The sequence below is a fragment of the Tinamus guttatus genome, unplaced genomic scaffold (genome assembly GCF_059628265.1).
Source record: "Tinamus guttatus ecotype Peru unplaced genomic scaffold, ASM5962826v1 Tinamus_guttatus_pri_ptg000089l, whole genome shotgun sequence".
Lineage (NCBI taxonomy): Eukaryota > Metazoa > Chordata > Aves > Tinamiformes > Tinamidae > Tinamus > Tinamus guttatus.
The window spans coordinates 1,542,069-1,561,561 of NW_028288623.1; the positions used below are offsets into that span (position 1 = coordinate 1,542,069).

The 19,493-nt window shown below is 43.5% G+C and overlaps 1 protein-coding gene across 1 annotated transcript in view; it reads right to left on the minus strand.

Moving 5' to 3' along the window:
- STARD9 (StAR related lipid transfer domain containing 9) overlaps positions 1–19,493 on the minus strand; it is an 83,211-nt gene that overhangs the window by 6,534 nt on the left and 57,184 nt on the right. The window contains 3 exon segments of the mRNA XM_088520461.1: positions 347–11,401; positions 12,245–12,713; positions 15,576–15,766. Of these exon segments, the coding sequence (XP_088376587.1) occupies positions 347–11,401; positions 12,245–12,713; positions 15,576–15,766 (11,715 nt within the window).

Below are 19,493 nucleotides of genomic sequence, written 5' to 3' on the forward strand. Positions count from 1 at the left end.
CATACAGCAGTGTTTAGCCACAAAAGCAAGAACGAGATACCGTGATAAATAGGATGAATCAAGTATTTTTACACTGCAACAAATCCACAAGATACAGTCCCACGGTACATACTGCTGACAATTTTAAGAGTAGGGTGACACTTGATTTGAATGGCAGTCTTGTACCTTTCCCTTTCGCCTTAAGTAACCTCTAAATTTTGCCTTAAAAGCGTTACTTGATTATGTGTAAGAAAAGCTCAATGCTGCATCTCTGCAGACAGTAAATGCTGAAGGGCCGGTACGGGAGGGCGCTCCCACACCGAGCACGGCGTTACCTCACGCGCTCCCCGTTACCTCACGCACTCACCGCTCATAGAGCTGCTGCCTCACGGTGGCCGTCGCCAGGCCTGGCACGGTGGCGCCATCCCCCAGAGCTCGCAGCAGCGCGTCCGTCTCGCCCAGGCCGTAGTTGAGCCTGGCCTCGGCCAGCTCCACGCTGAGCGGCTGCTGCCGCAGCTCCAGCCGGATGCCGGACATGACCTGCGCGCGCTCCCGCCGGAGCCGCTCGATCTCCCTGTCCCGGCTTTCGCAGGGCTGGGATCTTCCAGCCGTTTCTGTGGCTCGGCTGCTTCCGGGCGTCGCTTCTGCCTGGCTTCGCACGTCGGCCGCGCTGCCGCTCAAGCTGAGTAACGAAGGAGGAGGGCTGCCCTTAACGCCGCACCAGTTGCTGAATTTGTTGTGTACAGGTAAGTCACGAAGACTGTAGCTCCGAGGCCTGTGAGGCTTTGCAAAGGTTGGGTTTTTGCGCAGAAGGATTTCAGTGTCACATTCAGAGAAGCAATCTGCATGGTCACCTTGCAAGGAGGTCTGCACGTCACTCACGTCAGAGACGGGGACCAGACAGCTATTTTCGTTTTTCCAAAAGAAATCACGCAGTTGAAGAGAAGATGCTTCTACCTGAGGTTCTGGAGATTCGCCGGCATTTGTCTTATTTGAACAAGTGGCTCTAATTTCCCGTTTAAAAAGTAAGTCAGAATTTGGAGGTGAGTAATTATGAACCAAAGCACTGTCAGAATTACCCACGTATTTCTCTTGCCTGATTCCTCCTAAGGAGCCTTTTCCCCTCCTTGTGACGTACATACAATGAAGGGAACGTTCCAGTGGACTGTGGTCTCCAAGATCATTTGTTAAAAATTCCCTGTGGCCAGAGAGCTCTAATGTACTGCTGGAGTGATAAAGTCGCTTAGCACAAATTGTAGTGTGGGTGTCAACCGTGAGCCTGTGCTTTTGTTTCAAGTCCTTTGAGCCACCTCTTCTTAAGAGCTCTTTGGCTTCAATCTTATCCGAGAAACTGCCAGACGTCTGCCTGGTGTCCTGGCTGTCTCTGGAGGCACTTGACTCACTGTCTGTTTCCGTCTGGGAGAAGTTGTCCACCTGTGGCTCCGTGCTGCCCCGCGCTCCCGCGCTCGGCTTTCTCTGGCTGTGAAGGGGGCTCGAAGGCCCCTTAGCAGAGCAGACAGACTTGCTAAAAGCTACGTGACTGTTGGGACTAGCACTAAGCGTAAGGATAGGGGAAGAGGCCCTGTCAACTAACAACGTGGTTTTGCGACAGAGTTTTCTTTCTGCTGGAACCTCCAGCTCATCGGCAGTTGGTTTATCCGGAGTGCAGGATGCTGGAGACTGCAAGCTGCTGATAGTAGGGCTGCTAACTGCAGTGCACGAAGAGTCATCCTGCCCCGAACTTAGCAAAGAGGATGCAGTGGTTGACACTCTGGTGCTGGCAAAAGCAACGTTCTGCTGCACGTTCAGTGCTCTTTGAAAGCCTGAGATGGGAGTGGAGGTTCTGGTTAAGAGGGGCAGACGCATAAAGGAATCTTCCAGAAGGCTGTCAAGACTGCCATGGAAATCAGGAGTGCTCAGAGTTCTCATCTCAGCTCTTTCTGGTGTTCTGTCTCTGAGAGAGAGCATTCCCTCTTTGTTTTGAGGAATTCTCCTTACTGCATCCGCACCAATCCCTTTCAAATCAATGATTCCTGCCCGAGTTGTCCTCAATTCATTTTCCATTTTTGCCTGTACTAGTTTGTCTTCCTGTTTGCTTTGAGGTTCTGAAATCTCAGTTTGAATGCCTATATCTGCTGTAGTTTGAGTGCAGCTATCTGATCTAGAAACCTTTATGGTTTCCTCCCTTCCCTTTGGCTTGATTTTAGCGTTCTGGTCGTTATCGATGATATTTTGCTGGGAGAGGTTTCCCAAGAGCTCAGAAGTGTTCTGAAGAAGCTGTGAAAGATGCATGGACAAGTTCTGCATGCTTGCCCAAGATGACAGTTGCTGAAATGAATCTTTGCTGGTTTCCTGCTTTCTTGCAGAAACATCTGTAAAGCTTCTCTGGTGCCTCCTCTGTCTCCTGTACCTTCCTGTAGCTGCTGTTTGTGTCCCCTGCTCACACATAATTCCTGGTGTTTTTTTGGAAGACCTATCTGACTCAGAAGGATATAGCAGCATGATTTCATCAACCTGCACTGAAGAGTTACCAGGCTGTGCAGAAGCATTATCAAAATCCGTAACATTATTTTCCAGATTGTCTTCTAGTATTTCACTAGATACATTGCTGTACTGCTTGGTACCGTCACCTGGGTTTGCAGATTCAATGCCCCTTCTGATATCGTCCCATCCTTGAAGATCATCAGTGCTGCTTAAAGTGCTTGATAGAACTTTTGCTGTCGCATATGAACTGAGATGAGAACGGAAAGGAGAATTTTGAGAATTCAATCCGTTGTCCACACTGGAACATCTCATAACTTTACGATTATCCTGGTTTAACGGATTTTGATTGCAAGAGACATCACTTGCACTTCCAAAAACATACTGTTTCCAACCAATCTTACACAGTCCATCTTGTTGCCAGGGATGAACATATGGATTGATATCACTTGAACTAAAATGCATCACATCCTTACTGTCTTGTAAAAACAAATCTGTCGCTTCTGACTGGTATCCAGTTTCTTCAGCTCTCCCTTCACTGCACTGAGCTACAGAACTACTCTTTGAAGGGATATTTGCTCCTGTACCTACAGAATGCTGAGCTACAGGCAGTAAAGATGAAGGAGAAGGAACAGTGCAGTCTTTTAAAGACTGGCTGCTTTGAGTTCTTTCCACAAAACTTTGTGAACTTTTTGGATTGTAGTTTACAGATTTCTTAGTTTGCTTCATTCTCTGCTGAAATCTGGATTTAAATTTAACCTCTAGAAAATTCTTTGATTCTTGCTTTGAATATCTTTCATTTCCATGAAGATCATCTTCAGTTGGTGATGGAGGCTCTACACTCATATTTAAATCTTGTAGTGATCTAGATGCGGGATACGATGAAAGATCTGCTCTAGATGAAGCTTCCAAAGTATTTTCCCCATCAGAGATCACAGCAATAGCTGGGGCTGAGAGTCTATGACTTTGTAAACAACGTCGCTGTTCACTTTGTTTAGAGTTCTTTGTATTCTGTGCAGTAAAATATGATCGTTTGCTCCTGAATTGCACTAATTGGGATTCTTGGTTTTCTGGTAAAAACTTTAAGGAGGTACTTTGATTATTCGTTATAGAAAACTTCAGTCTTTCTGATTTCAGAGTGTTATGCTTCACTATAGCATCTCCCATTCTTGGACAACTATCTGCGTCATCAGCAGGGCTATCAACACTTGAACCTGTACTATTTTTGCAAAGTATAATCTCTTTTCTACCATCTGCACTTAGTCTTCTCAGCTTATCACCTGTAGGTACAAACTGACAACTGCCTTGCAGATCTACAGGCTTTTTGTCGAAACCAGAGGCAGTTTGATACAGTCCTCTAGGATCAACGCTGCTGCTGTACGTGGGACAGGTTGGACCAGGTGAACTGCATGTGCGTTCAGGATCCACAATAACATTTCCTGGATACAGATTTTGCAGCATTGCAATTTGTGGGCCTATTAATTCATTCAGAGAATTTGAAGATGCCATAGTTCGCATTTCAACAGGTTCTCTACTTACTGTTGCTCTTTGTTTACTCTTTTCTGCAGAAGGTTCAACCTCAGTATTTGATTGCAGATTTTCTTCATTTCTGGTAAGTACTTCTCTCATTTGTCCTTCTCTAATAAAAACTGCCCTTCCAGTATCCCAAAAAGGTAATGACGGTATTAGAAGAGAATCATCACTGTCATGATCAAGTGCCTTCTCTGGGTTTTCTCTGCAAAATTTCTGTAGTGGAACTTTACCCCAGAGGTGCTGATCAGCTGCTGTTCTGTTGTCAAATTGCTCACAATTACTGCTAGGTACAGGTTCCCCATCTACTGCAGAATCTCCACATGATTCTGTGTCAGATACTGGATAATGCTGGTTTTCTTTTGCAAGAGAAAGTAAAATACTTCCCAAAGCAGGTGCTGGCTGATCAAAAACGACAGCCTTGTCGGACTGAGTGTCCTGCACTTGCAAAGCAGCAAACGGAGAAAGCCTCAAAGTTTCTGTGTGTGAAACATCGCATGCGCCTGCTTCTCCATGCACCATATCTGCAGCTAAAGAAGATTCTGAAAAATCTGCTACGGATGGGTAACTACCTTCTGGAAATGCTGGTGGAAAATCTCTTTCTTTTACAACGTGAAGGTCTGCAGAACTAGAGGAGATTTCCTCCGTCAAACAACTGCCTTGAATTGAGTCCTTAAGCTGCCTAAATATTAGAGATTTTGAGTCATCCAGTAAACTTGCAGTGTCGAAAGCATTAATGTTGTTGGAGCTTTGAAACAGAGCATCATTTGGAAGATCTTCTGCAGAGTAGGATGGAAGTGACTTTGATTCTTTATTGCAAATCTGCCGCAGGCTTTGAAAAGCAAGCAAGGCTGATTCTGGTACAGTCACATGAGAAGCACAGGTGTAGTCCTCCAGGTACTCATGTATTTTATTTTCTCTTTCATCCTCGCAGTTCTGCGAGGAATCTTTAATTGCTTCCCCCTTTTGACCTGTTCTCACAACTTCTTTGGAGAGTTTATTATTCTGAGCAACTGTGGCCTCTGTAATGGCTGAATTATTTTTCCTTTCATCATCTGTTTGATTCAGAGAGCAAACATCAAAAGGAGGTACAGATACACTTAAATTGGTTGATTCATTTTCAAAGTACTTTGCTTTTTCAATGAGAACACCATCATTTCTACATTTGTCACCCTTGCTGCTGATTAAAATACCTGCAAATGGAACTGGGCTATTCAGGCGACCAGCAGAACATTCAGAAGCATAAGAATTCCTGTTATAATTTAGAAGCTCTTCACTATAATGTGCATCTTCCCCTGGGGACTTGTCCAGGCTTTCTGAAAGGGCTGAAGTATTCTCAGAAACAGAGCTCTCTGGACAGTCTCCACAGCCCTCCTCAGAAGTCCCATGTTCCTGCATCTCTTTAGGCTCATTCTGACACCCAAATACATCAGGAAACCCTGCACTATCTTCACTATTGTTTGTTACAGTGTAGTTTGTGTTTAGACATTTCTCTTTCTCGTCACATTGTGATAAACTCCATGAGTGAAGCTCTTTCTGAGCTGCATTAACACTGTGAAACGTTCTCTGAGAAGTGATGTCTAGCAAAGCATGCTTTATTTCTTTTCTCATATCTCCCATCATTTCTTTCTCTGAAGAAGAAAGCAAGTTCGAATTATCCAAGAGCAGTGAATGAGACACAAGGGCACCCTTCTTCTCTTGAGCTCTATCTTCTACAGAATTTAAATGGTCTTTTGACAGATTGTTCACCATTAAATCCACACTATGCTCTTCATTAGAGCTGTTAGCACCCTGAATCCTATCTTCAGAAGAATGTATTTTTTCCAAGCAAAACGGTTTACCTTCTGACTCTTGCTTAAGTGCAATAGTTACAGGCTCATAACACCCCATACTGCAGGGGGTAGAAGAGATGTCCTTCTCACTGAGGGGCTGCTCAGATGCAGCAGGATCAGGTGCACTGTTAAAGGATCTTTTCTCCTGTCTGTCCAGCACGATCACGGTCTGTGGGAAAGCAGCACTTTTATTTTGTATTTTATCAGGACATTGTTTATCTACGCCCTTTTTGTCGACTATAGCAGACGCACCCACACAGACCTCATCCTCCAGCAGTGCTTCATAACATGGCAGAACAGCTCCAGCCCCAGCACTGCCGTTAGCTGCGTTTGTCTGTCCTGTCAATGCAGTGGGAACATCTTGAGCAAGACAGGAATCCTCACTCAGTCCAAGGTTTAAAAGATGATTTAGAGGCTGGCACAGAGAGTCTCTAAGTGAACCTTCTTGATTTTTTTCTGTAGATTTTAGTGTTGCTGGTGGATTTTGTGGCTTGCTGGTGTTTTCATTATTTCCAGAGAAGCTTGTAGACATCCACTGGCTGTTTCTTAAGATTTCATTTAATCTGATGTTTTCTTCTGTGAGTTGGCAGCTGTCTTTGCTTCCTGGGAACAGTTCATTCAGGTTTTGTAGAACTATCACTTCTACCTCCTCTGCATCTTCAAAAAACATCTTCTCTTTTCTGTCTGCTTGGACTTCTTGCTCTTCATTTACCAAATGCACTTCTTGTTTCTCCTCAACTCTGGAGCTTCCTGGATCCAATTCACAAATACCAGGTCTACTTCTAAAAGTATTTTCTGAAGTGCTGTCCTCAGCGTATTCCATAGCACGACTCATGTACACATGGTTGTCCTCTTTAACACAGAGACTTTTAGGTCCTCCTTCAATTCTGCTTTGGTCTATTGCAGTACTGTCACCAACTGAACAGTCATCTACCTTGATGTCTTTCATCACTGTGTTTTTTATATCCATAACAGAGTCTACTGAGCCACTACCTTCACTCATTTCAACACTATCTTCATTCATTTCCGTATGGTCATGGTAATCCTGTGCAAACCCTGAATCATCTGTTGACAGAGTATTTTGTTCTAGGCCTGAAGCTGTCAGGTATTTTTCAGGGATCTCAAATTGATTTAAAATTCCCGTATCATCATCCCCGTCACAACATATCTGATGTGCAGCTAGGATCTCTTCAGTAAATAAAACATTTTCATCTGTGCATATATCCTCTTGCCTGTTAACAAGCACCCCCTCAGTGTTCGTCATGGTAGTTTGTTCTTCCCCTCCAGTCACTTCACATCCAGTAACTTTGCTTTCCTGATTCAAGTTTTCGTGGGACAAGCAGTCTAGGATACAGCGTTCAGTTAAATTGCTAGAACTTGCTTGTTTTTCAGTTTCATTTTTTTCTAAAATATTTCCTTGTCTGCCTGTCATTGTTATTGTTGCAGCTATGTCCTCTGTATTGAACACCTCCAGTGCTGTGTTTCTTTGTAAAAGCCCCTCACAAGCATCAAGGAAGTCTGAAGTATTTTGAGTAAAATTCTGGCAGAAGTTACTTGTCTGAAGACAACTATCAGACCATACAACTGCTTGGGGTTCCTGAGTGTGCTGCTCTACGCCAGCGCTTGCTACTTTGGCTTCTTCTTTCTCTGCCTCTTCATGTGCTGCTGTCAGGCACAGGTTTGTATGAAACTCACCCTGACCTTCACAAGCTACAGTATCAGGAGGTTTCTTCGAATTCTGAGATAGGCTGCCTTTAAAATGCTCTCTACTATCCTCAGTTTCATTTTGGACTTTGACTACTGGGTAGTCATTTAAACTTTCAATCTGTCCGAATTTACTTTCCAATGTATTTTCTTCTAATTTGATTACAGCATTGATCAACTTGGTCATTTCTTCTTTTGTATTCTGGTAAGAAACCATAGTTTCTTCTGCATCTTTTAAAAACTTGGATTCTTCATTCATATAAGGATTCTCCTCTTGGAAAACAGTAGCTAATATGTTTGTATTGTATGCAAATACTCTTCCCAATTCTGAGCTTGCACATTCTGCAACAAGCAAAATATTCTCTGCACGATCTCCTGATTCAAGTAAAGGTTTGCTCTGAACTTCTGTTTCCAGCAGACCAGTTGCATTAAATTCCAGAGAAACATCAGTTTTAGGCACATTGTTGTTCCTCCCTGTTGATTTTGAGCAGCATGTTGTGCAAAGGCAGTTAGACTGTACCCCAGAACAACTTTCTGGGACACCAACTTCCATAGGCATATTAGATCTGTCATTACAATTTCCTTTCACTATTGTGATGTGCTCCAATAGTTGATCATATTTTTCAGTCTCAGAAGCACTTTGAGGAAGTTTAGCATTCCCTGCTGTTTGGTATAACATGCCTGAATTGGGTTCTGGGTGCAAATTATTTGTACTTTCACAAAGAGTGGTAGGGAAGGCCCCAGTGCCTTCCCCGCTTGTGCTCACCGTGAGGTAGCTAACTTCATTTGCCACCAGGTTTTTATATTTGGATGAAAGTTCTTCCTGAACTACAGGCTGAGAACTCAGGATACTCTGTTCTTTACTTTCACTGCTTTCTTCTTGTATGATATCAGGACACAGTGAAGAATCTTCTGAAAGACGCTGGGATAAGCAACTTGTAGGACTGTCTGTTAGTGAACATTCATGGGAATAATTCTCTAAAACAACTTTGCTTTTAAATTCATAACGATTTAATGAAGACAAGTCTTCATCCCTTGCTTTGTATTCTTCGCTGTCTCTGAACAAAGGCATCTCTGAGACAATCTCTGCCAAGCTGTCTGTGCTTGTTTTCATGCAGATTATCTCTTTTTGAGATATCGCTATTGGTGTTGCAGATTGGTCATAACTTGCACTGCGAGCAAAAACTGAAGGGTTGCATTGGTATGTTACTTCCTCTGAAGAAAAGTCTGTGTCTGATGTTATTTCTTCTGCAGACATTTGTTCACAGTCCATATCTTGCACTGTTTCCAGAGTGCTCTCCTCAGATCTGAGGAGACCGACTGCAACAGCTGAGTCTGCTCCTTGTCCAAGGACTGTTGGGAGCATGCAACTGCTTACTGGATAGCATGTCTTGTTTCTTGTGTCACTGAGAAAGAAGCCTTCATCACAACATGGTGGTGTTTCTCTTCTTGGAAAGAGCTGCTCATGGTTTCCAAATTTTACTTGTTTTATTGCAGATGGCTGTGGTGAGGCCACATTAAGAGCAAGTTCTGTGGAAGATCCAGCGGCGGGGGCACAGGTCGGTGCACTTCTGGTGTCTGTCGTCTTTGATTCTGCCATCAAGTTACCACAGTCATCATCTAGGTCATCTTTTTCAATAGTTCCAAAGGAATCATCTTCCAAATCTGCATTTACACAGCAACTTCTCTGCTCAAAAATGTGAACAGGCAACACAGACATAAAAGAGGCTTTGCTCAGATCATCATCTCGGTGCAGCTCCAGGTGAGTTGTGGGGAGGGAATCTTCTTTTCCAGACACAGGTAACAAACAGCCTGCCGTGGAGGTGCTTTCCAAGCAGGTAAATGTTTGCACGCATTCAGTGGTAGATCTGTGAGTAGGCAATGCATTGAGTTGTTCATGTTCAGGATGAACAGCTGGCCTTGATTGTTCACAATAATCATGTTTTGCTGAAATAGGAAGAAAAGAGGAACCTGGTTCTACTGAACTGACAAATGAGGATATTACATCTGGAGATCCCAGGAAAACATTCTTTTCAGAATTTGTCCATCCTTTAAGAGTCCTATTTAACGTTCCATTTTCAGAAACTCTGGTCACATCTGCTGTTTTTTCAGTTTCAGGTAAAGGTACTTCTGATGTGACAGAGGAGAACACTGAGTTTAAATGAGTAATTCTGTTTATCTGCTTTGAGCCAGAAACAAAAGATACTTCAGCAGCTGATTGCTTCAGATCATCCTTCTTCAACCAACCCTGTGGTTTGCCCACTGAGCACAGACGAGCATCTTGAAATTCCAGACTTTCATAGGAAGAAGGTACTGTTATTCTGGGGCTGCTGATTTTACCCTTCAAGTCACATGAAGGCCAAGCATCAGTAGTAAGCAATGGATTTCCACTTGTGTAGTACAACCTCTTATCAAGAGACCTTTCTTGTTCTACAAGAGAGACCTTTGTGTCCTTTGGCAACTGCTTGAAGGCATTACTGGAAGCAGGCTGTGCCTCAGCATCCAAATAAAAGGAACTGCTCAGCTTCAGATCACAATTTGGTCCTTCTGTATCTCTGTCACAGGTCTCGAGTTCATGGTCTCCCTCAGTGTGTAGAGCTGGTGGCCCAGGAAACTGTAACTTCCAAAAAATCTCTGCTGGTACTTCATCAGACGAATCAGATTTGGATTCCTCTATCAGCTCTTCTCCATCAGCCAGGCTGTCCAGAGAAAAACTTCTCTCAGCTTTTCCCAATCTCCTGCGTGATGCACATGAGGTCACCAAAGATGAAATGTGATGATCAGGTCTGCTTTGGTAAAGTTTAGCTGTCTCATTGCGGGTCTTCAACTTGTGAAATCGGCTTTTATTTTGCTTTTTGGCTTTATGTTCCTTTTCCACCAGAGAATCTTGGGACATTTGACTGTCATCACTCTCGGAATCTTCTGGATTGGTGAGACATTTATTCCTGTCAAAATCTTCCTGTTTCAGTTTCTCTGTGAAGGCTTTTGCATAAGCACAGGAGAGAGAATCTACAGAGTAGGAACTGTCAGTATCAGAGATCTCATTTTCATCATTCTCCTGCCAGTTGGCTAGCACATCTGCCACCGCCTTGGACACTCCAGCACTCAACATCTCGGCACTGTGCCATTTTTTTTCAACATAACAAAGTGGTGCCTGTGTGTTTATCTTGGTGAGATTTCCAACTGATGCTGCTGCCATCAGAAATTCTTGCCGTTTCTCACAACTTGGCAAGCCTGAGTTTGGCGCTCTCTTCAAACTCTTTGCTGTTTGGTTTAGGTGTGCTGACAGCAGCTTTCCATACACCTCTGTTTTCTCCATTTCTTTAGGAAGGTTTTCTGATGGTGAAACACGCCCTTTTGCACTGTTATCCACTGTATTCTTTTTATCGGATACCTGAGCTCTCTTTTGTTGTAGGCATCTGCTTACAGGCTGACTTAAATCTCCCAACACCTTTGCTTTTGTCATTCTTGTTCCTGAAATGAAGGTTTCAGGTTCATCTTTCTCTTTAGAATGATCAGGGGAGCAACTTTTAGAGAGCAGGTTTTGAGATCCAGTTCCCCCTGGGCTGTCATCCAACTTTTGCATTTTTTGATCAATTTTGTTAATATGAGCCATGACAGCTGTATCATTAGAGACCTTATCAGTTCCTCTTCTGTTTCCAAATGAGGATGTCTTTTGTTTTTCACTTAGCTGCCTCTGGACTGGAAAGGAGATACCTTTCTCATCATTAAGGTCATCTCTTCCGGAAACGTCTTTATCTTTTCTGCAAACGTATTTTACACATGACAGCGTCCCTGACGGACTGCCTTCACAGCATTGATCAGTATGTGCTGAGGTAGGTAACTCTGAGACAGCTCCCCTCTTCAACAAACAGCTAGGTGAAAAGAAAAAAAAATCCTCACTTGAATAATGTACTTTACAACGCTTCCACCCCAGCCATGTCCTGCAGTTAAGAGCAATGACACACAAAGTCACTATCTTAATGCCTTCCAAAAGCAAATTTAGCAGAGGACAACTAAAAATATATATTAACCATATAGTCCCTAACAAGTTCTAAAACATTCCATGTGACACAAACAAACTGCTAGATGCTAAAACAGAGAGATGGATATTCTATGTAGCTGCATAAGTTAGTTAAAAAAAAAAAAAGGGGGGGGGCGGGATAGCTCTAAGTCAAAGAAATCCATTCAGCATAATTCAGCTCTTCCTTTCATTCAGGAGTACTGGATCATGCTGAGGTAGGCACATTAACAATCCAATTTTCTTGCACTGTGGAGAGAGATGTATTTAGCTTGAGAAAGGCTGGACAGCCTCAGAGCCCCAGCCAGAATCAACCTAAATAAACAAAAACTCTAAGGGAAGTTTGACCATCAGCAAGGTAAGATGGTGCAGAAATTAGTATTTATCTGAACAAGGTGAGAACAGAGAGTTAAACCAGTTCTAGAAAACATTTACACACAAGTAAAGCGTGTGGAAATGCTTGAGAGAGGGAAGAAAAGAAACATTGAGAAAGACCATGTCATAGGGCTAAGTTGGGAATGCACAGTGATAAAGCTCTAGCGCGACATACAAAATAGTAAGCTTGTTGACATCACGAGTTTTAGGATTGCTTCAGTAAACTGAGAGGTATTCTGGGGCTAATAGGTGGCCAGTGAAAACAGCTTTAACTTAAATTACTTTCTAAAAGTGCCAGAGGAATCTGTTGATGTTAACTCACCTGGGTACACAGGGCAGCTGGAGGTTACAGAGCGAATGCCGCCTCTGTGGCAAGGAACTTGAACCCTGTGACTTCCTGTGCTTTCCCAGCTGATGATCCCAAGGGGCTACTGCAATACATTGGTTCAGGCCCTGGGACTGTTTCACACTGTCTTCGCTGAGCCAGCAGCTGGCCTCCAGCTGCTCTAGGTTCTGCTTAGCCTCCAGTAACTTCTGCTTCTTGACTATCCTTTCCAGCTGGAACTTGACCTTTTTCCGTCGTATGCTTCTTTCTGCCTTCTTCAAGGAGTATCTTCGCAAGAGCTCCAGCTGCACCACTCTCTTCTGGCTCTGCTCTAGCAGGGAGGGACAGATTTCCAGGCGCGCTGCACTCTGTGCCTCGGGGTCTGTTTGCACAGCAAACTCCCGCTGCTGCTGCTGCTGCTGCAGGGCAGCCAGGCGGCTGTTCTCGTCGAGGAGCCACTGCTGGTCTGTGAACAAAAGCATTGAAAGAAAGTAAGAATAGCGGGGGGAACACTGCCTTGTTTCTTAATTTAATCAAACTAAATTTAATTAAACTCCTTAATTTTGAGAGCTCATTTGAGAAAATTTCTATGCAGTATAGCAAAGTCTTGACTAGACACTAAAAAAAATGCATCGCTACTGGGTGTTACCAAAAGCCTTTCCACTAGGATAAGGACTCAGCCAACTGCAAGAAGGAAGGAGGAGCTGCAAGGGCTAAAGGAAACCGGTGGACAGACCTTGTCTGTTAGTGATGAGTGAAACACATTCCACATAGATACTGAGTGACACACACAATTTCTCATAGATTATACTCAAATATCATCTCAATTTTGTTCTGAAAGTATTTAAAGGACCCAAGTTCAATTCTGTGCACTTTCAGGCATGGGGCTTCAGTGGCTTTTTACTCTGAAATATGTTACTACTTCTACCTTAACTATTCTACAGTCATTTTAAGGTTTGCATGTAATGTATGTGTGTTGAGCTGTCAAGGGAACTAGAAGATCATGTCTCATAGAGGTGAATTCCTCTCTAATAGGAATCTGAATTTCCCAAGCATGCTGGCAAGCCTTCAACTCGTATATTCTTACACTGAGTGAAAATGTGTACATTCCAGTGATCTTAAAAAGCTGCTGACCCCTCATCATAGCATTTGAGTGTCTCCCTCTTTGAAAAGTGTAATTTGACTGAACCAACAAAGTTAGTACTTGCAAACTCTGGCGTAACTCAGCCCGCTAAAAACAAGGGAAACTTAATTCAGGCTAAGGCAATTTGTGTTCAGCCCAGGAAAGCAGCAAGCTCTGTGCTTGCTCTTACCAGCAGCAAATTCAGTAAAGCAGCTCCACACCTGAAGCCTCTGCCTCCCCTCACTCAAGCTGGGATGTGCGTTGCTTCCAGGGACACAAAACCAAACACCGAGTGGTATCTGGCCCAGGTAGACCAGCAATCACAACATTTGCTACCTACTGTAACCAAGTCTCTCCAACAAGCACCTGCCAAAACAGCTTGATCAAAACCCACATCTCCTGCACACGAGCACCTTATCATGTAATGTCCTGGCACGTAATGAATCAAGTGCTCTCAGGGCAGGCAAAGGTATTGGTTTTACCTTTACCATGGCATAGTTGCCATGAGAGCATATTCAAACAAGCTCATATCGCTAGTTGGTGCATAAAATCACCACTCCATTTGCTAAGGTGAGTTAGCATCTCCTTAGACTAGGTTACTTTATTCCATGCAAGAGATGTGCTTAGTGGCTTTTAAGGGTGCCCTGGTTTCAATCTCAGATAGAATGAACTGCAACAATCAAAAACAGGGATTATCAAGTGGATCACCACTGGTAGATTATATCCAATGGCCCGGACACAATCTCCTGAAAGAGCAGAGTTTGTTCATTTTTATGCTACTATAAATAGATACATAGGAGTTGCACAGAAAGAATCTATAGCTGACAGCAGTGCAAAAATCACAGGCAAGGTTCCTCGGTAAGCAACCTGCTTCTCAAGGACACGAGCTTTTCAAAGCACTTTCATCTTCCTTACAGCAACACTATTTTGGCTGGGTTCAGCTTCAATCTGCAGTGCTTTATTGAGCAACTAACTTCACATACTCAGGAGGTTAGGAAATAAGAGGTATTTGAGCTGATGGTATGAATGAGGGCTACCTGCAGCTTTATATAGGGCAGCTGAGCTGCAAGAGAGGAATTTGGAGCCATGGAAGTTTCTGTAATGTAAAAAGTGTAATGACCAGTAATGCACAGGCATTGCTTGGTGGCTACCAATCTTGTTGAACATCACTAGCAACCCCTGCTACAAGAAGTCTCCTGCCTTGTTTGCACTGATTTACACACGCACAGATGTTGCTGTGATTACAGCTCTATGGTTACTCTGAGGATAAATTTTAGTCACGATCAGTTTTTTTCTTGAAAACATTTCGAACTTTCATATGGAAAACAGTTTTCTCTACTCTTTATCTTGAGATTTGCCCTCTTTTATCTGTTTCTAGCAAGCAGGATATTGGGCAGAAGACAGTCTCTCTAACAGAGCTCTGAGGTTCTAATTAAACCATTTAAATAGTTGCCTGCATCAAACCTGAGAAACAGAGAGAGCAAAAAAGGCAAGAGCATTTTGGTGAACTGCCAACTAAAGATTTATAGTTGGCTGACAAAAACTGCCTGCCTGGCTAAGCTTCTCATGAACACAGCTGAAACAGCAGAACTGGGTAAGAGCAGAGAACAAGTTCAGAGTCATGAAATACAGGTGCCTTGAGGAAGCTTTCCTGGTTCCTTGAACTATCTACAGAGCCTGCTTCTCCCTCTGCGACATCCCATCTCCACAGTTTTCGCTCGAGTCTCTTCCTTGTGGTTGGCATAATTGAGAGATGCCCAACCATATGAGTTTGGGTCTGACAAACCTCCAAAAATTCACAGGCATCTTCCGCTTCCAAGAAGCAAGAGCGCACAGTCCTATGCAATTATTTGTCCTAGGACAACCATTTTCAGAGGGGAGTTCATTAAAAGCTTCATGTGAAGATGGTCTGTGCTACTTTCCAGGCAAAACCATTAATGAAACACGTAAGACGTGGGGCACCTCCACATGTCAAGCTGTCTCAGAGCCAACCCCCGGCACTCAGCAGCAAAAGGGGACTGCACTGCAACGAAGGCCCCTTACTCCTGGTCATCAAAGCCTGGCAGTTGCCCTCAAGGGAGCACTAGCAATAAGCAGTAATAGAAGTTCCAGCATACAAAACATAAATAGGACAAAACCACCATGAGTAATGAAAGAAGTCAGTACGGAAAGGGAAGGAAGAGAGGGGAGGAGGCAGGCACCCACTTTCTTGGATCTGCTGGTTGATTAGTGCTTGGTCGTTTTCTAGTTCCTGCTCTGCTTTGATCTGTCCTGCGAGGATCTGCTGCTTCAACTCCTCCACGTAGAGCTGCTGCCGCTGAATTTGTTTCCTGTGGAAAGCTTCTTGCTCTCTCAGCTTCTGCTGGTACTCTTCATGCACAGCATCTATCTCCCTGCTGTTAGAAATGTTGTTGGTGAATTTAAACCAGAATAAGTTACCAAACGTTTGTAATAAAGCTAGTCATCTTACTGGACGCAGATATACAAAATTCAAACTATTGCCTTGTTCAGTAGGAGAACATTATGCCAAAAACTGGCGATGGGAAAGTAGCTGCATGTATGCGTGTCACAGGAGGCCACAACTCCACACGTGTCAGAAAAATCATGAACTTTCTCACAACGAAGCAGAAAAATTCCCTTGCCAGAAAGATAATAGCAAGAGAATTCAAATTTTTTATCCCTTGTCATTTTGCTGCAGATTTTTTGTATTAAAACTTTATAACCATTACGTAGGGTGTGTTTCATCTAAGTACCTCAAAGTTCTTTACAGAAATAGCTGAGATTCTTTCCTTTAAGATCAAAAATATTTGGCTTGAAATAGGTTATAGGAATTGTTGAGATTACAATGGAAATCTGTAGCAGTACCAAGAGAAAAAGAAAAGGTACCCCAATAAGTATATCTTAGAAAAGTTTTCTATCTCTTTATACTACTGTCTCAACTAATTCTCTGCTGGATGCCACCCTACATTAAGCTACTTCTTTTACATTTGAAGTAGAATTATAATCAGAGAAGTGAATAACTTGTGAAAAACTAGCTCAAAATCCATTCAACAAGTTTGTTTCCCAACCATGAGCCAAAAATTGCCCACACACATGCTCTTTGTAACAATCAAACTTGTCTTAGCTTAGAAATAAGTTTAACAGTAAGTCTTAGTTTAGTAATCTGGTTTTATCTTGACACATGGTAGTACTGGCCACCCACTGACATTCTGGAAAATCCATACTCTGTCTTTCTGCATAACAGCAAATTCTTAAAGTTATATTTTTGGAGGTGATGCACAATCTCTGCTTGCCTTTTTTCTAAATACCACATTGTTACATGTAACCTCAACAAATTTAAGTCTTGAAAAAAATGTTTTTACTGTTCTAGTAATGAATTAAAGATTATATTAAAGTATATTCATTATTCTTTAAAAGATAATAAAGATATCAAAGCCTTAGAGAGCCCCTGTAGCTATAAAGAAAACAAAAGTATATTTTAAAGGGAATGCTGTGGACATCACATGTTCTTTGTAAAATCACTGTAGAAGCACCTTCAGGAGCTTGTAAAGAACATTTGGCCTTTGTTGCATAGACAAGCATCAGATACTTGAAAGGTGCAAGTACATTCACCCAAGAGGGCTGAGGAGGATCTGTTAAACTTATTGGATGCCCAAACCAGATACCCAGTAGTCCAAGAGCTGATTAATCACTATCAGCAAAATCCCACATGAGCCTGAGGAAACTCAACAAGTCAATGCCAATAAGGTTGACAAAAAACAGAGCTTGATAATAAAACATTAAGCAGAGAAAACTTACTCTGCAATTGTTTTCCAAAACTAGATAGATAAGATTCCTTTTAAAAAACCTCTTATGTTATTCCTGACTGTTACTTCTTGCTTTCAGCCATGCTTGTGCCTAAACCAACCTAGAATATTTTAAACTGTGTACAAAACTGAAAACCAAATCATTTAGGCATACGAAATAATTGGAGGTTGCATGTCAACAGCAAGACCTCGAAACGCTTTGCAGAGGTAGGTAGGTAACACCTGTTTACAGCTGGAAGAGGGAAGAAGCCCTCCATAACCCTTCCGATGGCGCTGACGCCCCGCTCCGTGCTAGGAAGCACCCGAGGCAGCGGCAGCAGCAGCAGCAGCAGCAGCAGCACGCGGGCAGTCGCTCCTGCGTGCGGTACCGGCTTCCCGGTGGAAACCCCAAAAGCCCATTCCCAACAGGCACGTTTGTGTGTGTGCGAGCACGGTGCCGGGCTGCCCATGCTCCTGCATCCCTGCGCTTCCTCAGGGCAAGGAGCACGGAGGCAGCGCCGCACCTCACTCACACCGTGGCGTAAAATAAATATGTATTGCTATGTTCTGATCATACTGTTGAGTGGTATGAATATCTCTTTCGCCAAAGTTAAAGCTTCTATAGTAAAAGTAGGTGGATTGCCTTACCATTGGTGAAAGTATATATATAAGCTGCAGTTCAGTTGCTATTTCAGTGTCTTTGCCTCATTTCCTAATTTTAATATTGCCAAAAAAGCAAATAAACAAATAAAAAACCCAAACAGAGCAGTAAAGACATGTCCAAATATCTGAATATATAGACTGAACATTAAACAGTCTTTTATAATGTTGCTTCTTAAAGATGCTTTCCAAGTGGAACAAAAAGATAATGAAAATTCATGCACTGCCACTTACATAACACAGGTATGGCAGAAGATGGATTTTTTTTTAACTAATGGTGAGACTACAGCTCTCCAAAATAAAATGCCTGGCTGCTTTGGGTATGAATATAGATCTGCCTCAGGCACTGTTAAAACCAAGAACATGAATTCAGAATATTTCTCTTGCACTTTTGAACACGTCACGTCAAGTTGACATATGCTGCCGGCTTGTGAAAATAACATCACAAACTAAACTTAAATATGAAGTGACAACGGCCCCAAAAGCCTGGTAGCTGAATCCCCAATTAGACAATTGATCTTTCCAGTCAGTTTGAGAGATACATATTTGAATAACTAAATAATTAAACCAAATCCAAACATTATTAATTTAAGGAAAAAAAAAAAAAGAGCACATAATCCTACTGTGAAATAGGTAGGGGAGGCCATTCATTTCCTTCCTCTAAAACACGTCTTAAACAAGATGCCCTGGTAAGATTTAGACTTGAAATGCAGGAATCCTGTGATACAGGAATGAAGTAGAGCCCCATTTCTGCTCTTGCTGCGTTCCTTCTTCCCCCATAAACAACCTGCGCTCAGTGCAGTTCTAGCAGGAAATAAAACACAACCACCTCTGGACAGACATAACAAAATCTGCTTTATTTCTGCAGCTAGCAAGACTTTTCTCATACCTAGGAGCTTGGTTTCACAAGACTAGCACACTACGGCATGCAGCATATAAAAAGGCGACCAAAATCCCTAGGGAAGAGGTAACCCTGTGCAGAATTTCATAAACACATGCAGATTTCTAGGCGCAGCAAATGCAGCAGGAAGCGTCAACACTTACCCCTCCTGCAAGTAAACAGCACTTAAAATGACAACGACAAGAAGACACCAACCTTAAACTTAACACAACAACCAATTACTGAGAAAAATCTTCATACCAGACGAGTCCTGCTGGGCTGCTCCCTCCATCTCATCTTCCTCCCCACAAAGTTGGGGCATTCGCAGGCGCCCGTGGCGCGGCCTGCGCTGCCGCCGGCTCGCGGGCGCCCGCGTCCCCGCGCGCTCGCGCCGCTGGTGCAGAGCCCGGCGGCTGCTACCGCATAACGCAGCTCGCGGTAACTATGGCAGCGCGCGCGGCGCGCCGGGGCGCAGCGCGTCCTGCGAGCGACGCGGGCGGCCGCGGCGCCGCTCCAGCGCCAGAAAATACTGACGGGAAAAAATACCGGGAAAAATCCTTGCGTGAAGGGGAAATTCCCCAGTTTTCTCAAGTATCACCTCAGTCAGGTTAGCAGCCCCTTTCTTCTGCCTGCCTGGGCGCGCGTGCCGCTTTACCGATGGTTTGTCCCAGCAAAGGAGGAGTTAACAGCTAAGCAGTGCAGGAGATTCTGGCGAGCCGTCCCGCACGTTTGCGAGCAACCCCGAGCCCGGGTTATGAACCCACGCACTGATCGACGTTCCCCGCCGCCGCATCCTCC